Source organism: Phyllobates terribilis, unplaced genomic scaffold (genome assembly GCF_046119375.1).
Source record: "Phyllobates terribilis strain yellow unplaced genomic scaffold, ASM4611937v1 Scaffold_1__5_contigs__length_1240528914, whole genome shotgun sequence".
Lineage (NCBI taxonomy): Eukaryota > Metazoa > Chordata > Amphibia > Anura > Dendrobatidae > Phyllobates > Phyllobates terribilis.
Window position 1 is genome coordinate 727,605,019 of NW_027362761.1, and position 17,582 is coordinate 727,622,600.

Genomic DNA, 17,582 nt, shown 5'->3' on the forward strand with positions numbered 1-17,582 from the left:
TGTGTATCCACCTGACTTCTGCACAACACAACTGATGGTCCCAACCCCATTTATAAGGCAAGAAATCCCACTTATTAAACCTGACAGGGCACACCTGTGAAGTGAAAACCATTTCCGGTGGCTACGTCTTGAAGCTCATCAAGAAAATGCCAAAAGTGTGCAAAGCAGTCATCAAAGCAAAAGGTGGCTACTTTGAAGAACCTAGAATATAAGACATTTTCAGTTGTTTCACACTTTTTTGATAAGTATATAATTCCACATGTGTTAATTCATAGTTTTGATGCCTTCAGTGTTTATGTACAATTTTCATAGTCATGAAAATACAGAAAAATCTTTAAATGAGGCGTGTCCAAACTTTTGGTCTGTACTGTACATTCACATGTCAACACAAGCACAATAGGGTATTTCTCTTGTTTAACAAATCTAGACGTCTGACTGATTAAGATTATAAGCTGCATCGTCACACTCACCTCTGCTTTTTTCCCCGCTGCTCGTCTCTTCATGCGTCTTCAGATCCTCCGCACATCTTGGTACAGCAGGCGCATTGTAATGATGTCATCGCATCCGCTGCGCTGAAACATCAGATGCTGACGCTCCCTTTGCCATCATTCCCCCTCTGTGTCTCATGTCTCAGAGTAGAGCTTTGTGGGCGCGATGACATTATTACAAAGCACCTGCTGTGCCAAGACATCAGACGCAGAGGGGGAATGATGGGAGAGGGAGTGTCAGCTGACGCTGCCTCCTCCATCATTGCTTTCAATTATATTGGCATGGCATCTAGGATGCAGATATAGCTGACAGTGCGATGCCGGGCGGGTGACCCGCCTGGCATCGTGGACCAAATATATTCTCCTTGTGGGCCAGATTCGGCATATGTGCTCTAAAGGCTTAGGTAGATTTAAAACAATACTTGAATCTGTGTGAGCTAGAGGATCACTATTGGTTCTCGAGACATGACATCTTGCAATCAACTGATCGCCACCAGGCGGCTTTCTTTAAGAGAAGGGCTTATGCCTCTCAAACTGCCACAATCAAGTAATAGAACCCTAAATGATTCTTACAAAGTCCCACATAGGTGTGGATAAGTGTGCAAAAGACCCTAAACCCTTTATTCCAATCACTCAGCATATTTGGGATATATAAAGTAATAGTGATTGTTTGAGGAGCTTGCGGAATCGGACAGGCTCACTTTAACAAGGTGTTTTTTGATAACTAGTAATGACGAAAATAAACAATATTTAATGAAATGGTATCCAGTGACTTGATTTATTTTATAATTACAAAAAGGCCATGATAATACAGCACATTATTCAATAAACAATTGGAAATCATGATTAGTGCACAAAATAAAACACCATGACACAAAGTAAATGCATCTTTCCCTAACTAATAAAATATGAGGCCATGCAGCAGGCTGCAAAGCTCCCGAAGATTACACTTTGCAATATACATTAAGGGTCTCAGAAGCACTGTCCATGAATCCCAACACCGGGTGATTTAGGAAAGGAAGGAAAAAAAAAGTCATGCATGACTACACAAGGACCTTGCTTGCATACTCTGCCTTAAATCCACCAAACAACACCCAGTACTTTTTAACACAAGTGTAATAATTTGGGTGGAATCAGGAAAAAAAAATATGTTCTTTTACATTGCGGTAGTAAACAAATCATGACAACACTGTTTCGTATCAGCTCCCATCCTAGGTATCACAATCAGATGAACCATGAATTAAAAAGGTTTCCAAATGTTTTGCAAAGTTGATGTTTTTCTTTTTTTTTTTTTTTTACCAAGATATTAAATAAAATCACATTTCATTTCTCTCTTCTTATTATTTTAAAGCTATTCTGAAATGTTTCTTGAAAAGTTTGAAAAATAGAAAGAGAGGATTTTATATGCAGTTTAACCGTAGCACCTAGAGAATTCATGTCCTCAGCTCACGAGTATTTATGGCAGCAGTATTTGGCCCTTTATACTGCCGTACAGGACTCTTTTCACATCTCCGCTCTGAAAATGCCTGAGAGGTGCTTGAATCCACTCTGGAGTTTGAAATATACAAAGAAATTTGCCAACTTAAATGTTCATAGTTAGATGGGTGGCAAGGACCCTAGAAGCCAGGAAATTGGGCAGAGTTTTCTACAGGAGTCTTGTTTAGGTCAAATAAAGTTTGATTATCAGGCTCTTCATTAGTCGGACTTGTGACCCTTGGGCGCTTGTTCATCTGTGCATCCTCTTTGTCCTCCTCCAAAGGAGCTCCAGTGCTGACCGACTTGGTAGAAAAGAAAACAAGACATAAGTGAATAAGAATTATGTGGGTTGGAAGGGTTAATGAAGCATCTCTTGCTATCTTAATACACAGGGTTGCTTTCACACATGCTATTTTGATGCAGGTTTCTGAAGTGGTTGAATATAAAAAAGTGGAGAAGTGTCTTGAAGAGATTTTTTATTTTTTATCAATCGACTCTAAGTTCTCTTTTTCCACATACATCTTAAAGGGAATCTGTAAGTAGGTTTTTGAAACCTCATCTGAGAGTAGCCTGATGTAGGCAAAGAGACGCTGAATAAAATGATGTATCACTTAGTTTACTGGGTGCGGCAGTTGTGACACAATCAGAGTTTTTAGATTTAGCATGAAGCAGAGCTGAGAAAGTTAACCCCACCCACTTCAGGCTCTATATGTACATTGTCTATTGACAGTGAGCGGCTTATCACAGGATGGGGCGGAGTCAGCCAGGAGGCACAGAAATTATAAGCTCCTGGTGCTAAAACAATCATTCCAGGCTAACAAAACCAGTGAGCTTGATAAAAATGGCATCCCTGAAATCTGTGTTTTAACCCCTACCTCATGCTAGCAAAAACCTTCTGACAGATTCCTTTCAAGTGAGTGGGATCACCACTAACTTATGCCTTGAAAAATGGCATCAAAACGATATGTATGAAAACACCCTAAAGCTGTATTCACACATCAGTATGTGTATGCCAAAACCAGGAGTTAGATGCTGGGAAAGGAAGTTGTTTCTTCGCTCTCTGGAGTCACGACAAACCATTAGTATGGATAAAAATGTAGGTTTATTGTCTACTCGTTTCAGAGTCCACCGACTCCTTCCTCAGGACAACCATACATATGTCGTGACTCCAGAGAGAGCAGAAACAACTTCCTTTCCCAGCACCTATCTCTGACATATCCATAGGAAGCTGCAGCATTTGGAGTCCAGGCTTTATAGGTGTTGTGTCCTACACAACCCTACTAGGTGAGCAGTTTTTAATACTTTTATGTAACATTTATTTATTGGATAAGACCCTATTGCGCGCTTGCATTTTTCCAGAACCAGGAGTGGAACATACAGAGAAAAATCTTTTTGAAAAATTGACACCTGTTCTGCGTTTTGGGGACACTTCTGGTTTGGTTTTGGCATACAAATACTGATGCAAAATACTGATCAAAAATACTCGTGTCAATAAAGCCTAAAGCTGTATTCAAACCTTGTGATCAAGTTCCGTTTTTTTTGCCCCAATCATGGTAAAACCGTAACTATTTCTGCAGAGATTTTGGAAAATGGTAGCAAAATTATGCATTTTTGCCACAATTGCAGGAGAAAAACAAAACGCAGCCTTAATGTTTTCAGATTAAGTCTTTTGCACTAAATACAATATATGGATTGTTTATGGGTGACATTACAAGTATAAGTGGCATGTAAAAGTTTGGGCACCCCTGGTCAAAATTACTGTTATTGTGAACAGTTAAGCAAGTATATTAAAAAATAGCTTAGATTATGGCACTAAGTAGATTTAGAATTAAATGAATTGGACTTCGGACCACCCCTTTAAAAAGGTATTGCCTTGTTTCCTACTAAGCTAGCCATGATATGCATGAACAGAAGAATATCAACATTACTTACCAAAATGAGTTCATTTGACTGCTTTATGCAGCTCCCTAGTAGCCTTTGTTGACAGGGCTGCAGCAGTGAAGTCCCATTCAGTGCATGTGATGGCTGCAGTTTCTGTGATTGGCTGCAGTGGTCACATGCTATAGACTGGACATCACCACAATAGAGAAGAGGCGCTGCAGCAGTAAGTGATTGATATTCTTACTTTCATACAACAACAAAAAAAAAAATCATGCCTTCGTGCCAATTTTCTGAGAAAATGAACAAACCCTTTAAAAGGGGCAAAAAAATAACCTAGTACACAAATCAGGTTTTCATGTCAATTTTATACAATTTAAAATCTAATTCCATGCTAGCCACTAAGACAAATACTAGACTCATACTTCCTGGTCTGTCCCAGCAACCACATGGTTATAGGCAGCAACAGACTGGGTCCGATTCATAGACTTCTAGTGGAGAGCTTTCTAGGCATGTTCTGATCTGGGCAAAGGTCACTGTGAAGGGAGGGGAGAAGGTGAGCTGTGACCATCACATGTTGGGAATAGTGGATCCTGTGTTATCTGCTGTATATAGAGGTGTTATCTGTCATTGTAGATATCTGAAAAGTGTCTGTACAGAATAGGAAGAATAATTAAGAGTCTAGTATTAGGCTTAGTGGCCAGTGAGAAAGTTTTTTTTTCTGTTTTGATCAGTCCCTTCAAGCTATATTCACATTTACTTTCCATTGCAAATTTCTTTAGATTTGGATAGCACCGTAGGGGTAATGGTGGGATTAATGCCAGGATAGAATTAGCACTCAGTTGGGGGTTATTTTATAGTGCCACAACACAGAAGCCTAAACTGCAGGTACATAGTACAGTGATATAAAAGAAAAAAAAATAAGTGAACAATCCTAAAACCATAAATTATACACCAAAAGGAACTACAATGAGCATCAGACCTGGGGCAACAGAAGAAGGCGGCCTAGACTAGGGAATTACCATCTCTTTACAGTATAGAGATGACCAGAAGCCTGTGTGTCACTTATCTGGATAAGAGATGGCACCAGTCTGCACAGGCATTGGAATACCTTAGGAAATCTTGGGCCCCAGCATGTGGATGTTCCTTTGACACATAGCGCATAGGCAAATGTTAATAATAATGATCTATTTATACCTAGTCCTGCAATGATGACAAGGAGGCACGCTCTGTGTCTACAGGAAATAAGGTTTAATCATAATCACAGACGTGGATTCTTTACTGTAAGAGCAGTGAGACTATGGAACTCTCTGCCGCATGATGTTGTAATGAGTGATTCACTACTAAAATTTAAGAAGGTCATGGATGCCTTTCTTGAAAAGTATAATATTACAGGTTATATATACTAGATTCCTTGATAGGACGTTGATTCAGGGAACTAGCCTGATTGCCGTATGTGGAGTCGGGAAGAAATTTTTCCCCTAATATGGAGCCATTAGCACCTGCTCCATGGGGTTTTTGTCTTCCTGCAGATGAGTCATTAGGTTGAACTGGATTTAGGTCTGCCATCAACCTTAAAACCTATGAAACTATGAAATATTGTTAACCACCAAGTACACCGCTTCATGGCAAATTGTATGTCCTAATGGCAGCACCATATTACAGCAAGATAATCAACCAGGTCTGCCACGCTACAAAAATGGTTTAGGGATAATTTGAGGAACATGACAAAGTTCAAAGTGTTGAATTGGCCTCCAAATTTCCAAGATATCAACTGAATCAAGCATCTGTAACAAGTGCTGGGAAACTGATCCATGTAGAGGTACAAGAAACAGAAGAGGCTGGTGGTGGGAAGGGTGGGTGGAGAACCAGAAGACGACCCTGCCCCCTCGTCCCTCCCCGAAGCACAGAAGACGTCATTTTCTGAAAACCTCATAAGGTGAGTATTCAACAGCCACTGATCGGATCCCTTCACATCAGGCATCATATTAAATTAGTATCACAGAGTCATTATGGCCATGCCTTTAGTTTATAGGGCCAAATCGGCTGACAGGTTCTCCTTAAAAGATCTGCTACTAATGACATGCCATCACTAATAAAAATATTTTGGGCTTGGTGTTTTTCATCCTGGAGACCTAACTAATATTCTAACTGCAGTACATCCTTATGCTGTGGATAGGCAATGACCGTTTTAAAAGTATGATTTTATTAGGTTTACACATGCAACCATACATACGTGATAATCAGATAAAAACACCTACCAAGCGGCACTTCACTCTTTTTGGTAGAGGTTCTTCTAATGTGAAGATCTCACTGCGCTTTAACATTAACTGGGATTCGTCGTCAAACTCCACCTGCACAAAGCACAATGCAAACACAATGAAGACAGGTCAGAGGCCGGGTCCCTTCTCACGATGAAGCAGATTAGGCGCTGTACACTTTCAGTGTTTTTGTTATGGGCCTATTTTGTGCGGCGAGTTGTAAATATTAAATGACAATTATGGAACAGATATCGAAAACTATAAAACTTTTCTTAACCCCTTGGCTTTGAGAATCATAATGGCAAGTCAGTTTTGGCATTTAGTGAACATAGTAAAAAAAAACATTGTGGAATTGCACTTTTTTTGCAATTTCACCGCATTTGGAATTTTTTCCCCCCATTTTCCAGTACATAATATAAAACCAATGGGGTCTTCAAAAGTACAACTCGTCTCACAAAAAACAAGCCCTCACATGGCCATACTGACAGAAAAATAAAAAAGTTATTGTTCTGGGAAGAAGAGGAGGAAAAAACAAAGAAAAACCCAAGGTGGTAAAGGGGTTAAAGTCTGAAACTTATTTTAATCCTAAATGTGTTTATTTAATGTAATAATCTAATCTCTTTTCTAATACATTGCTATTAAAAATTCCCTATCGTTTTCTCACTACTCTAACTGCTTTATAGTTTGTTTTTTTACCCACTTCCTGTTTGATGACGCTTAATTTGAGAACCTCCAGTGCATACTGGGATACTCAAACAAGACATCATCAGGGGGCAGAGGCTACTGTCACTGCTGCAGCCCCTGCCCCTTCCATTAAAAGAATAGTCATCAGCGATGTCCATTTCAGGGGCTGGGCTAGTCCCTGCTCTACTGAGCATGCGTCAGTTATCAATTCCGACATATATTCAGTAGGATTTGGTCACTGTGCCATATTATTTTTCATGTACAGTGACAGTGCACTCCCTTGCTGGCTCTGATAAAAAGTGACAAGCAAGTGAGAGAGTGCACTGTCAGTGCACATTGTAAGGAGAAAAACCGGCAAGCAGAGACCAGCCTTGCCTCAGCACATGACATCACTTGGTTAAATATTATGATCGTGACTTTTTTTTTTTTTTAACCTAAATAATTGCTTACCTGATAAATGAGGCTCACTTTAGAGGAAATAAATTTTGCTTTGTAGATATTTCCATCTATCCACCTGAGGTCTACAACTTCGCCCTCTGCTGGCGGACCATTTTGCATACAATCTCTGCTCTAAAGAAATAAAAAATAAGAAAAATGACCACATGACAAAAGGTGTGTGGGTGTATACCTATATAGGTTGTACGAGTGCGTGCGTGCATATAAGGTGTACGTGAATACATTTAAGGTGTGTGCGCGCATGAGTGCCTAAATACATATAGGGGGTGTGTGCACATGAGTGCATCAATATCAGGTGGGTGCTTGTATACATATAGGGTGTGTGTGCGCGCATATACATTTGACCTTTGTTAAAAACTATGGTACCCAATTCATTGAAGGGACTGTCAGCAAAGAATGACTGGTAAAACCAAGTACAGGAGTTCGGTGCACCGCACCATGGAGTGACCAAATATTTAACTACACCTTCACACCTGCTTGTTTTCCATTATGTCCACACCCCTCTTCTATGATTAACAGCTCGGGCTTCATAGAGCCAGAAAAGGGAGGAGATAAATGGAAAACAAGTAGATGGGAACATGCACTGAAATGATTAGCCCCTGCGTTATAACAGGATGAATAGGACAACTAGTGAAAACTCCTCGTTGAATGTAGAATAGTATGTGCAAACAGGAGTGTCTCTCTCATTTCTAATTAAATAGAGCTATTATTTCAAGAACTCTACTTCAAAAGTAAAGAAAAATCACAATGCACTGCTCCTTTGTAACGAGGAGCAAATATATATATATTTTTTAATTCACTGTATTTATTTTACCCATTTTAAGGCAAATCTCACCATGATGTTTTCAGGATAAACGTTGTCACTGTACGAGCCATCATCAAAGTTGACTTCATAGAAAATGTGAGTGGCGCATCCAATGACCCGGCATCGATAGTACAAACCGTTGCGATTTCGTCCAATCACAGTCTGACCCACACTCACCTCCTTGGAGTCTGTACTCTGTAAGAAAAAGGCAACTAATGACACTGATCGTATTACTAGTTTCCAAAAACAATGTAAAGTTGATTGGATTTTTCAGCACTGTGCTTTACACAACTGCAGCTCTGCATAACCCTCCTCTTCGGACCACCGTCTCCAAGCTGCAGCATCAGCATCACGGACTGATGTGGTGTGCCAGAGAGCAGCCCTGGTGCAAGATGAGGAATCCTACCCACTCCAAAAACTTGAGCTCTGCTCCCACTGTGTATTCGTTCACAAGATTTACTGAGACTTAATATCTTAGTGTTAAACAGTGATTATACCCAAACTACAGCAAGCAGCCCAGTAAGTGATACATTGCTGTAATCAGGTTCTCTGCCCCTACATCATACTGCAGCCAAAACCTGCTGTCTTGGCAGTAAAAATGCGGTGTTCAAAACACCCATTTTGCGGCATTTTCATCATGTTTTTTGGGTGCGGATTACATGTGTGCTTTGTCTACATTAGATGTTTAATAAAGTTAGTTTCACCAAAAACGCTGAAAAAACTTGTTACCTTTTTTTACTTTCTCATTGTTCTTTATGGGTAAAAAAACACAGCAAAAAGGCTGAAAGAATGGTCATGCTGCAGGTTTCAAAATCAGTCAAAAAAAGCATGCATGAGATTGTAGTCATCTCCATAGGGTTTACTGGCAAAAAAACTGCTTCATGTGAACATCGCCTAAGGCTATGTGCACACATCTTTTCAGGCGGGTTCCAGGTGGAAGTGCTAAGAATAGACACAGAGAGAACATATGCACAGCAATGTCAAAACGACTTGCTGTGCACGTTCTGTCTTCTAAGCTTCCTTTAAGCTCTTCAGGCTTACAAAGCCGTGGAGTAAGTAAAAGAAGTGACCTGAGCATTCTTCAGGTTGCTTCCAAACCGCCACTATTTTGTGCACACGCAGAAAAAAAAAAAAAGGAGTCTCGAATGGCAAAGAAGTGCCAAGAAAACAAAAAATATACCAAAGACGACTCTTTATGAAAAACACCTCCTGCAGCGTCTTCGGTTTCAAAAACACTGTGGATGCGCCGGAATCTATAAGACGCCGTGTGCACATACTCTAGGAAATGAAAAGAAAGCATAAAAAAATGTTTATAAAAGCATGATTTCTGAAGTGGATTTTTCCACCTTAAAATAAGCTATGAACCCTTGGGCTATGTTCAAACAGATTCAATAAATGTAAGATTTTTGGGGAAGTTTTGGAGGAATTTTGTATTTCCTGAATGGTTAACTGAAGCGGTTTGGAAGAGGTTTTGTTTCTGCAAGAGGTTTTTTTGCATCCTTCTTTTTGGACAGTGCCTAGCTTGCAGAGGTTTCCTTCAGAGTACTTTTCAAACAAGTGATGTGCACTTTCTTTTCTCCAAATCTCTTCAGCAGAAAAAAAAATAATAATCATATGACAAGCAAAGTGAATTTCCGATCACAGTGAATTTGAAGAGTTTTTCAAGCATTTCTTGAGGAAGATTTTGGAAAGGATAAACTTAAAAAACCACACAGTGTGAACATAGCTTTAGAGTAAGTTCTCATAAGCGGAGCTGGGGATTGACCAGATCACGAGGGGGCATCATGTGAAGGCTTGCCTAATTCATGACGAGCACTGGGGTTCCTTACGCCAGACATCTTACTCCAGTCAGGGGCTGGTCTAAGATTCCTGGAATGGTGCAAGGAGTCTTCATGAATCAGGAGCATCCGACTCATCAACAAACCCCTCAAGACCAGTGAGAAAATCACCGGTTTTCATTAAATCAGGGCCACTGTTTTTTTTTTGCTGAGTTTTTGGAGTGGGATGTTACATTTTTTTCTGTAGCATTTGGAAGGTTTCCACTCAGTTTCTGATCAAAAAACTACTCAAAACCATCAGTGAGGACATACCGTCACCTTGTCTTCTGTCAACAGTATTTTGGTATATTAGTGCTAGCCATAGGTGGAGCGCGCATACCTTATTCCCAATGGGGGACGGGAAAACCCAGGAAGGAATAAGGGTAGGGCCAGATGGAGCATCTGAAAACAGCAGCGGGTAATAGTTTACCATGTTATCTCTTGTTTCACCTTCAAAACCACGAGACGGATTACAATCAGGCGCCTGAAATGTGTTGCGTGTCGTATGCGCACCGTGGTCGCTTCCTGCGGCCTTACCAGACCTTCAAGCACACTGCTGTGGCTTCCAATCAGTACTAACGTCTATTCCGTTCAGGGAACGGCCGGTTATTTCAGACATCCATTCGGTGGATCATTATTAAGGTTCTCTCTGACAGCCATTAGACCCAGTGACCAGCAGATGCCCAGAGCTAGGTGACATTACTTACAGATTGCCCGTTTGCCTTGTGTTTGAAGCATGTAATGGACACCACGTAAGGCCAGTCGTCGGGCTCCATCGATATCCCAGCAGCGTGAGCACAAGTGACATGGAATGAGGTGGAACATCGATCAACAGAACACTGTACACAGGCAGCAACCTCTTTTCGGATTTTCTTCCGGCAATATACGCATCTCTGAATAAGAGAGGACCACATGTTAATCCCGTCCCCAAATTCTACAGCAGCGAACACATTACATTTTCCATGTGCCTAACTTACCAGTCTCCACCTCTGTTCTGGAACGCTACTAATGTCCACAGGGTGGCGCTGAATCACATTTACAAAGCGGGCTTCAGGAACCGCAATAGCGCAGACAATGTGCGCCCACCTGAAAAACAATTTGGAGGGGAAAAAAAAGAAAAAGACGGCACTTAAAACATGTGGTTATGCACCCTTCATAAGGCGTATGAAAAACATTTAAAATAATTGGAAGAGATTTAGTAAACTAAATAAAAGCCAAATTTATTATCGCATTTGCCTGTTTTTTGGCGCAAATGTACTCCACACTCCAGTCCTCCTTGGAGTGATTTTATGTACGCCTGGAGGTTTTTTTTTTTGTTTGTTTTTTTAGCAAATTTTGCGACATGTTAGCAAAACGTGACTTTTTGCAAAAAAAAAAAAATAAATTAAAAAAATAAATAAGTAAAAATCGCAAAACAGATCCAAAGACAAAAATAGGTTTTTTTTTTAGTTTGTGCAAAATTTTTGATCCACATGCACCGTTTTGAATAATTTGGTGCAGAGAAAAGTAAACAAATACTAGAAGACAAAAATTAAAAAGGGACTTAAAAAAAAGAAAAAAAAACACAAATGATGAATTGGGCCCTTAAAAAGGGGTTATCGAGACTTTCTTCCATGAGGCTAAGTACAGTCACGCAGGTAGTTGCTAAATACCTGCCCGTTGTGCCCGGCTCAGAGCGATCACTGACTTCTCCTGACTGCAATTCTGCTGCTACACGTCAACAGAGCAACTCTTTCTCTTCCGGGCTGCTCTGTTGACAAGGCGTGACTGCTGACGTCATGCTGATTGACAGCCGGCTCCCTACAGTTACCTAGCAGGGAGCCGGCTGTCAATAAGCCGGACATCCACAGTGACACTCCATCAACAGAGCAGAGTGGAAGAGAAGGAGCTAGTCTGTTCACTTGATGTCATTGGAAGCCGTTTGATTGCCAGCAGGAGTAGTTTGTGACTGCTCCGAGCTGGCAGAGAGTGGCGCTGGGCAGAACAGGTAGGTGGTTAATAGATACCAGCCTGTTAGATCTTCGGTACATAAGAAATAAATAAAAAATAGTCCTGGATAACTCCTTTAATGTTTTCTTACAAACCCAAGGTGAACTAAAGGATAGCGATGCTATAAAAGGTTACCTGAGAATGATAAACACACCTTTTGTCTGTAGTTGTCTTCAAAGCACCTCCTCGAAGATTACATAAACTGCAATGCTGTAGAAAGGATAATTAAATGGAGCAGACAAAACAATCTCCCCCAATCTACAAGGAACAGATAGGCCATGCCATGTAATGCTTGCACCGTGTTCCTGCACGATACCCCCTTTCTCCATCATTTAAGCTAATGACATCAGTGATCACATTCATTCAGAAAGAGAGCACATGACACGTAGGCTCCCAATCCTAAATGATATTTGGAGGGACTGCTGGAACTAAGAGAAGGAATACAGGTGACTAGAGAAATAGGGTGGTAAGGTATGTATGGCAGGGGTGTTGTCAGACTGGTTTTGGGGTATTTTTGTAGATAAATTAGCATTTAACAATAAGAAAGATGGGTACTCACAGCATTCCAAGCACAAGCTGAGCAACGGGAGCAGATCCAGTTCTCCTTCACTAAATCTGGACGAATTCCGTAACAGCCTGGAAAACAAACATACACAAACAGTATTGTAAAGTGGTTAAAAAGTTACCTTCATTTTCTTATTTTTTTTTTATAAATCAATAATACACATAAAATATATTACAATGTTTCTTCTTTTCATCAGAGAAATCTGCGTCTTTCTCCCCCAGGACTGATAATTCACTAATTTCTCAATTCACTGGTAAATTGTGCCTTCAGTGAATACAGATTTCCCCATTAATGAAATAGGAGATGACAGTTGGTGCTCATTAAGTTCTATGGAGAACTGTAACGGTCGTTTCAGGACAACAAACAGCAGAATGTCTGTCTGCCTCTAGCTCCTCCAATCTTCCCATCGCCTCTAGCTCCTCCAATCTTCCCATCGCCTCTAGCTCCTCCAATCTTCCCATCGCCTCTAGCTCCTCCTCCTCCATAGAATTTTAAAAGCACCAACAGTCATCTCCTATCTCAGTAATTTGTCTTCACTGAATACAGAATTTACCCATGAAATGAAAGTGAAAGATCAATCCAGGAGGAGAAAGAAGCAGATCTCTCTGATAAGATATATTAGAAAGTTGCTTATTTTGATTTATGAAATAAAAATGGCGGATAATCTAAGTTAAAGAGGGATTTGTCTTACAGACAAGAACATTAATGGGAAAAACTCACTGGCATGAACTTGCACACAGCATTTTACACAAGACAACAGAGGACTTGTGCCATCTTCTCCGATGTATGTGCTGACTGGTAAAGGATCCATATTACTTTCACTGGGCGTAAAACACATTTCTGGTATAATAGGCTTTGTTCTCTGTCCTCGTTTAGGACTGACTGACTCCGTCAGCTGAGAAATATCCTAGAAAATAAGATCATGTAATACAGGGTTGTATGTGGGGTAGACATAGGAAGAAAATGAGAACGGTCATCACAGGATAGACGAGAAGGACTTAATACCTGTTGGCCAGGAGAGAAAAGGGAACACACTGCACAGTATGGCTTCACCAGTGCAGCTATAGCGTTGAATTTCCGCTCTGCCAAAAAATTTGGTGGCTTGTTCTTCCATAAGTGTGACAGAAGGTTAGGCAGGGTCTCAGAATCACCAGCATCATCTTCGGCAGAGAACGGGATGGAATCTGAAAATCATAAGTGGAAAACGCTCATCGACTGGCAACAGAGATAGTTTTATTCAACACGGCAAATTGCTAAAGAATTAAGATTTTATGTAAAATTGTAAGGGTTTCCTGTAAAGGGTGTTGAACATAAACAAAAATTGACTCTTTACTAAAAGGAACTGCCCACACTACTGGGATATTGATGACATATCCTTAAAGGGGTATTCCCATCTCAAAGATCCTATCCCAATATGTAGTAGGTGTAATATTAATATTAGCAAATCCCTCCAATTAGAAAGGTAGTATAGTTCTTCAGATTCACTATGTCACTTACCTCATTGTGCAGGGCATCGCAGTAGCTTAGGTATCCATGGTTACGACCACTAAGAGCTGTCTGTCACTATATATCAGTGGTCATAACCATGGATACCTAAGCTACTGCATTGCCCTGCACATGGGGTAAGCGACATAGCTAATCTGAAGAACTATATTACATTTCTAATTGGAGGGATTTGCTACCATTAATATTACACCTACTACATATTGGGATAGGATCTTGGAGATGGGAATACCCTTTTAAGCCACATGATCAATATCCGATAAATGGGGGTCAGACAGCCGTTCTCTCCAATCGGCTGTTATCCGAGTACTCACTTCAATGGGTGTGGAGCTGCAGCACTGGAGGAGCAAAGGTGCTCTGTAGCAGAGAACCACTTTTTCTGTTTGCAAGCGTGCCCACCCGGCCTAGAAAAACGGCCCCTGGAAAGGAGGCCAGTAACCAAGGCAAAAAGCTGTAAACTAGAAAATTAAAAATCCCTCCATTCTTGAGAAGGCAGAGGATTTTTAAGGAGAGTTAAATTTGCAAAGTTGCTTTTCACAAGCATTTTGCAATTCTAACCATTTATGAACATGAAACAAAACCTTTAAATAGGAACCTGTCAATTGATGCTGCCTTGACCAAAAGGAGGCATGAATCAGAGCCAGAATGTGTCATTGCAGCCAGTTATGTCGTTTTCTGAAATGATCCGGCGTTTTAGAGAAAAGATAGTTAGAAGATCCGGCTGGGGACCATCGCTGGAGAATTTCATATACAAAGTAGTGCACTCGCCAGGAGATGTTAAAACGCTTCTTTCAAGATCTTAAATCATCTCCATGACAATTATTGATAAAACCTCATACGGTAAGAACATATAATCATGAGAGTGCATTCCCATAGATTATTTCAGCTCACTCCTTTGAGCGCACAGTTACGGCTTCTGGAGAGAGCATAATGGTAGCCAGAGACCAAACTACTACAGCACCCAGGCCAGCCGGCTTCTTACCACCTCACTCTAGCTGATTGACAGGCCTCTCCCGTGTCTGTACATATGTAGAGACCTGTCAATCATCTGGAGCGGTGTGGGGAGAAGCCGGCCAGGAGTGGTGTCTCTCCCTATGGTTCCCGGCCGGCTCTGCAAACTAGGTTCTCTGAATCGCTCCGGAGTGTCAAAGTAAAACATACTTGGCTGCAATTGTGCAGGTAGTCTCGGATTCATGCTGCCTGTGGTTTCGGTAGCATGAATTCACTGGCAAGCTAATACATTTCAACCTTACACAAAGGAACAGGCGCAAAGCCTGAAACTTGAGCCTGCCGATCTAGACAGATCTTTACCATCATCACTGGAGACGTCCTGCTTGACTACGGACAAGGGAGAGCGGGTTGGTGGTCTGCCCAGTGGATGGCGCCTGCTTTTCTTAATTTTCATCTCTGGGAAAAGGGCCTGATGCTGAAAAGATATAAGTGCACACGATTATGTTAATTTGGGGCCATTTAACAAGAAAGTAACCATAAGCAGATGTAACAGTAACGCACCTTAGGCACTTCCACTTTTTTGGGAATTCCACTAGATTGATCCTCTTGTTGCCTGTCAAATTCTGTGGCAAAGTGTTCAAACGCTTCTTGGCAGGACATCCGGGTTTTGTCAAACACAATCTTCTTTGACTTGGGGACAACATAAAGCTTGGGAATTACACGCAGAGGCTTCAGGTCACCCTCTGATGTTGGGTCCAAAGAAGAGTCTGAATTTTCTATACTGGAAAAGTTAAATAAATGGCCTTCAACCCGGGCCCTCTGTTTTTTGCCACATCTTGCTTTCTTGGGTTTCAAAAAACAAGGAAATGTCGCCAGAGGGTTCTCCAAAATGTCTGGGAAAATTAAAAAGATAAGAGAAAGCAACATTTTTGAAAATGTTTAGGCTTAAATGAACGATGGACCAGTCATCTGTATTTGCATACTTCATCTGGGTGTTACACAGTAGCCACAACTTGGTAAGTAACGGCCCAAGCCCATTACCCTTCCACTTGTACTGGCTGCAAGTAGTGTTGTGCCGTAGAATATTGTAACAGCTAGGCCCTGATTCATCATTGTTGGTTCACCAGAAATTTGCTTCTTTTTAGTGGTTTTGGTACATGAGACTTATTCTCTAAGATTTGCACCACTTTTTTAAGCGGAGTTTCTTTTTTTAAAGGGGTTGTCCACTACTCAGAAAACTCCTTCTCAATCCCTAGATTTTACACAGTATAATACACTGCTCAAAAAAATAAAGGGAACACCTAAATAGCACATCCTAGATCTGAATGAATGAAATTCTCATTGAATACTTTGCTCTGTACAAAGTTGAATGTGCTGACAACAAAACACACAAAAATCATCAATGGAAATCAAATTTATTAACCAATGGAGGCCTGGATTTGGAGTCACCCCCAAATTTAAAGTGGAAAAACACACTACAGGCTGATCCAACTTTGATGTAATGTCCTTAAAACAAGTCAAAATGAGGCTCAGTATTGTGCGTGGCCTCCACGTGCCTGTATGACCTCCCTACAACGCCTGGGCATGCTCCTGATGAGGTTGCGGATGGTCTCCTGTGGGATCTCCTCCCAGACCTGGACTAAAGCATCCGCCAACTCCTGGACAGTCTGTGGTGCAACGTGACGTTGGTGGATGGAGCGAGACATGATGTCCCAGATGTGCTCAATCGGATTCAGGTCTGGGGAACGAGCGGGCCAGTCCATAGCTTCAATGCCTTCATCTTGCAGGAACTGCTCACACACTCCAGCCACATGAGGTCTGGCATTGTCCTGCATTAGGAGGAACCCAGGGCCAACCGCACCAGCATATGGTCTCACAAGGGGTCTGAGGATCTCATCTCGGTACCTAATGGCAGTCAGGCTACCTCTGGCAGCACATGGAGGGCTGTGCGGCCCTCCAAAGAAATGCCACCCCACACCATTACTGACCCACTGCCAAACCGGTCATGCTGAAGGATGTTGCAGGCAGCAGATCGCTCTCCACGGCGTCTCCAGACTCTATCACATCTGTCACATGTACTCCGTGTGAACCGGCTTTCATCTGTGAAGAGCACAGGGCGCCAGTGGCGACTTTGCCAATCCTGGTGTTCTGTGGCAAATCCCAAGCGTCCTGCACGGTGTTGGGCTGTGAGCACAACCCCCATCTGTGGACGACAGGCCCTCATATCATCCTCATGGAGTCGGCTTCTAACTGTTTGTGCAGACACATGCACATTTGTGGCCTGCTGGAGGTCATTTTCCAGGGCTTTGGCAGTGCTCCTCCTGTTCCTTCTTGCACAAAGGCGGAGGTAGCGGTCCTGCTGCTGGGTTGTTGCCCTCCTACGGCCCCCTCCACGTCTCCTGGTGTACTGGCCTGTCTTCTGGTAGCGCCTCCAGCCTCTGGACACTACGATGACAGACACAGCAAACCTTCTTGCCACAGCTTGCATTGATGTGCCATCCTGGATGAGCTGAACTACCTGAGCAACTTCTGTGGATTGTAGAGTCCGTCTCATGCTACCACGAGTGTGAAAGCACAACCAACATTCAAAAGTGACCAAAACATCAGCTAGAAAGCATTGGTACTGAGATGTGGTCCGTGGTCCCCACCTGCAGAAACACGCCTTTATTGAGGGTGTCTTGATAATTGCCAATAATTTCCATCTATTGT

At 41.7% G+C, this 17,582-nt stretch overlaps 1 protein-coding gene across 1 annotated transcript in view; it reads right to left on the reverse strand.

Moving 5' to 3' along the window:
• Positions 1 to 1,763: 1,763 nt before the first annotated feature.
• Positions 1,764 to 17,582, reverse strand: part of LOC141275111 (lysine-specific demethylase 4B-like) — a 67,993-nt gene continuing 52,174 nt past the window's right edge. Inside the window, exons 11-22 of the mRNA XM_073686361.1 lie at positions 15,435 to 15,766; positions 15,234 to 15,348; positions 13,425 to 13,603; positions 13,140 to 13,326; positions 12,414 to 12,490; positions 12,009 to 12,064; positions 10,843 to 10,951; positions 10,573 to 10,758; positions 8,079 to 8,243; positions 7,238 to 7,357; positions 6,104 to 6,196; positions 1,764 to 2,266 (exon numbers count right to left, since the gene is read on the reverse strand). Coding sequence (XP_073542462.1) covers positions 2,105 to 2,266; positions 6,104 to 6,196; positions 7,238 to 7,357; positions 8,079 to 8,243; positions 10,573 to 10,758; positions 10,843 to 10,951; positions 12,009 to 12,064; positions 12,414 to 12,490; positions 13,140 to 13,326; positions 13,425 to 13,603; positions 15,234 to 15,348; positions 15,435 to 15,766 — 1,781 coding nt within the window. The 3' untranslated portion in view covers positions 1,764 to 2,104. The remainder of the gene's footprint in view (positions 2,267 to 6,103; positions 6,197 to 7,237; positions 7,358 to 8,078; positions 8,244 to 10,572; positions 10,759 to 10,842; positions 10,952 to 12,008; positions 12,065 to 12,413; positions 12,491 to 13,139; positions 13,327 to 13,424; positions 13,604 to 15,233; positions 15,349 to 15,434; positions 15,767 to 17,582) is intronic.